This window comes from Brassica napus, chromosome A7, assembly GCF_020379485.1.
Source record: "Brassica napus cultivar Da-Ae chromosome A7, Da-Ae, whole genome shotgun sequence".
Lineage (NCBI taxonomy): Eukaryota > Viridiplantae > Streptophyta > Magnoliopsida > Brassicales > Brassicaceae > Brassica > Brassica napus.
In genome coordinates, this window is record NC_063440.1 from 9,916,819 (window position 1) to 9,920,653 (window position 3,835).

The window sequence follows — 3,835 nt, forward strand, 5'->3', positions numbered from 1 at the left end:
TTACTAACAAAATTTATTTTTTGTTTTTAAGGTTGTCCCTAAAAAAAAGGGACGGACGTTGGGGATTGGTTCCGTCAACGATGTTCCGAGAGCGACATCGTCTTATGTTCAGCGACGGGATGATGAAGTCTCTCAGCTGCGTAGGGAGTCCGAAGAGCTGCGTAGAGAGTCTACTCAGCTGCGATCTCGTATGGGTGGACTCGAGGGCTTCTTGGACGTTGTAGCGGCCACAAATCCGGAATGGGAGACTTTGTTGAGGACCATGCGACAACAAAATCCTATCCCAGGCGAGTCACCGACCGACGACTCACATGCCGAGGCGGATGTTCAGGCGAGGAGTGATGAATTCTACCAGGCGATTAACGACCACCCTTAGTTCTTTTTAATTTCGGTTCTTGTATTATGAATTCAAAACTTATTTATATATAAAATATTTTGGTTTTGATTTTTTTAGAATTTTAATTTTATTAATAATTTAAATAATTTAAATTATATTTATAATTATAATTTTTTATATTTCTATAAAATAATGAAACGAAGTAAATTCGTAGCTAATTTTGCGGCTTCTTTACGTGGAAGCTTAACGTGGTTTTTACGAGAAAACTTTTACAAGGAAATAACGTGGAAATCTATCAAGGTTTTTACGTTTTCTTTACGTGGAAAGCTGTCAAGGTATTTACGTTTATTTTACGAGTATTTATTTACGTGGTTTTTACGAGGAAAGTTTTTCGTGGTATTTACGAGGAAACTTAGCGACGTCCTTACGTGGAATCTTTACGTGGTCTTTACGACGAAATATCCTCCTTCGCTTTTACGACGAAATTATTTCCTCGCTACGTTACGACGAATTAGCGAGGATATATGCGTTACGTCAAACGTATAACGACGAAACGGGTTTCCTCGTTAATTCCTCGTAACACTGCTTTTACGACGAAGTAACGAGGAAAACTGTCCTCGTAAAACTTGTGTTTTCTTGTAGTGAATGCAATTAAAAATAATCATAATTTTAATCTATAGAACAAAAGTATCGTGGTTGACTCGGAAAATATATGTTATCCAATATATCCAAATAAGAACTAAACCCATGATATATTATATATCCAAAATGATACGTATAATTAAAATAACATAATATTATTTAAAATAATCATACACATGAATTACAATATAAATTACAAAATTATTTAAAAATAAAATATTAATAAATTATTATAACATATTTACTTTACCAATATTTATATCTGTAAATGGGCACAGAAAATCACTTAGTGTATAATAAGAGGAAGAACTTAATGGAAATTAGGTTAGCCATGTTTTTAACCATGCTTCTTTTTTGTATGAATGATAAATTAATTTAAAAAAAACAGTTGGTACATCAAGCGCAACAGGGTTTGAATGGAAAAACTATACTACATGATTTATCTACTTCCAAACCAAAAGGCTAGAATGTTTCCAAAGTGCTTAGGATCAGTTCGCTGGAGCAGGAACAACCGATTCCTAACGCTCTTGTCTATTGTCTTTCCGAGAGATTGATGAGGAGCCGGTGCCCCCGTGCTGACGCTGATTCCTTTCCCTCCAGATTGTGTGTACAGCGGTTTGGAACGCGTAACGAGTGCAGAACTGCAAGTTTTTCTCAGTTGATCCATTCCATATGATCAAAATCAATGCCGGCCAGTTCTGGGTGTAACGTCGCTTAAACATATCACGGGCAAGCTTCCCCCAGATTTGAGAGGTGTAAGTGCACTCAAAGAATAGGCGATCCCAAGTCTCCAATGCTTGTTGGCAAAGAACGCAACCCGTGTTAACACCTCTATTTCAACTCAAAACCTTATCCATGGTTGAAAGTCTGTTACGCATAGCAATCCAGCTGACGAAAGAAAATTTTGGAGTAGCTCTACAAAACCAAACGCCCGACGCCCAGTCACATACCGGCTGTTCCTCTCGAATTATTCGCCAAGTCTCGAATGATTAATTTTTGTGATCCATTTTTCGTGGAAATGATTTTACAAATCTGATCCGAATCCAGTTAAACCCTTACTCGTTGCCTCTATTTTTTTCTAGTCATTTTCATATCTTAAGTATTTTTCAAAATTAATTATCGAAACGACAATAGATTCATTAATGTCTGGAGATTCGAAGAAATTTTACCTTTTTACCAACAACATATCTTATTACTTTTCATCTTACTCCTCTCTTTGTACTTAAGTTGGAGGAAAATTATAGGCCTCAAGTTTGATCATTCTAAACTTTGTTTACAAGCTCTAACGGATAATTATTAAAAAAATATTTCTCACTTTCAAATAATCAAATCTTGACACATGTAACATAGTTAACCAATACTATCATGTTTTGGATAAAATCAGGGGATAAAATACAGTACACTGTTTCTAACAACGGATCAAATATTTACAGTCGTCACTTATATGATACTTTTCATGTCGTATATTAATTTCCACCGACGACTGCAAAAATAGTCATCCCATCACAAAGTCTTTATAAAAACAAAAAATAAAAGCTCTTACTAGCATTATTATACTATGAGCAATTAAATCATGTAGACGAAACTCGTGATTGTAATCTTATCTGTCTATTGAACTTCTGGATGAAGTCTTCGACTCTTCTGTTCAGTTCCTCGTTCGACATCTTTGGGAACTCTTCAGATTCCTCTTCAACATTCTCCCATTTCTGCGAAACAACCATCCATTTCGAGCTATCAGATTCGCTTCGACGATAGCTTCTACGTTTGGCCTTTGTATCTTCGGTTATCTTAACCCGCCGTGGTTTATCTGATTTAGTTCGTCCATAAGATTTTCGGTTCACATGGTTTCTTGCTTTGCAATTTTCTTCGTTAACGGCATTACTTTTTTCACTAACCGTTTTGTATTCCTCTATTGCTACATCTTCTCTCAACTTTTCCTCGCTCACTATTTTCTCAGGAGGCAATGAAACACACACAATATCTTTTACCATCGGCTCTTCTTCATTAGTGTTCTTAATTCCAACATCGTTACGGTTGTTCTTAGAGTTTTCTCCGTATGTGAAGACGGGAACTGGAGTATAGCTATCTGCACGGAGTCTCATCGCTGCTGCCGCCGCCGCAGTATATTCACCGTAAAAGTCGTGCCTCTCCTTGCCAGTGAAAGCGCCATAATCAACGGTGATTATAAGGATAAGAGTGTTGGATATGAAGAACAAAACCTTTGTATCTTTGAAGACGGACGATGGAGATATTTCAAAAACGTAAAAGATCAAAACGTAAGTGAGTGTCGATAATAGGATGGAGAGCAACGAAGAAGAGTTATAATATCGTCTTTCTGGCTTGTATGGTACGAACATAGGGTTCTCGATCATGTACTTATGAATTTCTGTCATTTACGGCTGTTAGAAAGAGGAACTGAGAGATTATGAGATAGTGGTGAAGTGTTGTTTGGGTTTGTTTATATCTTTTGAGGCGTTGTAGCCTTTATATATGTTCATGGATCTGAGTCTTGAGTTCAGGAAATGTCTAAAGTGCCCTTTGAATATTCATGATTCTTGACACGACTCGAGATTTGTGGCGTCAGTGATTTACGTATGAGTTACGTGGAAACCAAAGGACACTCGCATATGAAACATCCTGGTAGATCCCCGGCAATTCATATTTAGAAATTAATATAGATTAGAATATGAAACTTGTCTACCTGAGATACTACACTGTAGTACTCCATCTGTTCTTTAATATTACATATTCTAGAAAAAATATTTGTTTTTAAAAAATATATTTTTTACATTTTCAAGACATGTTTTATTAACTAATTGCAAATTTCAAAAAACTTAATTGCACTTACTGAATTTT

The 3,835-nt window shown here is 36.0% G+C and overlaps 1 protein-coding gene across 1 annotated transcript; it reads right to left on the minus strand.

The window, feature by feature from the left end:
- Window positions 1–2,326: 2,326 nt before the first annotated feature.
- Window positions 2,327–3,443, minus strand: LOC106356270. Its single transcript, XM_013796058.3, has one exon. The coding sequence runs from the start codon at window positions 3,370–3,372 to the stop codon at window positions 2,551–2,553; it is 822 nt and encodes a 273-aa protein (XP_013651512.1). The 5' UTR covers window positions 3,373–3,443; the 3' UTR covers window positions 2,327–2,550.
- Between the last annotated feature and the right edge of the window lie 392 nt (window positions 3,444–3,835).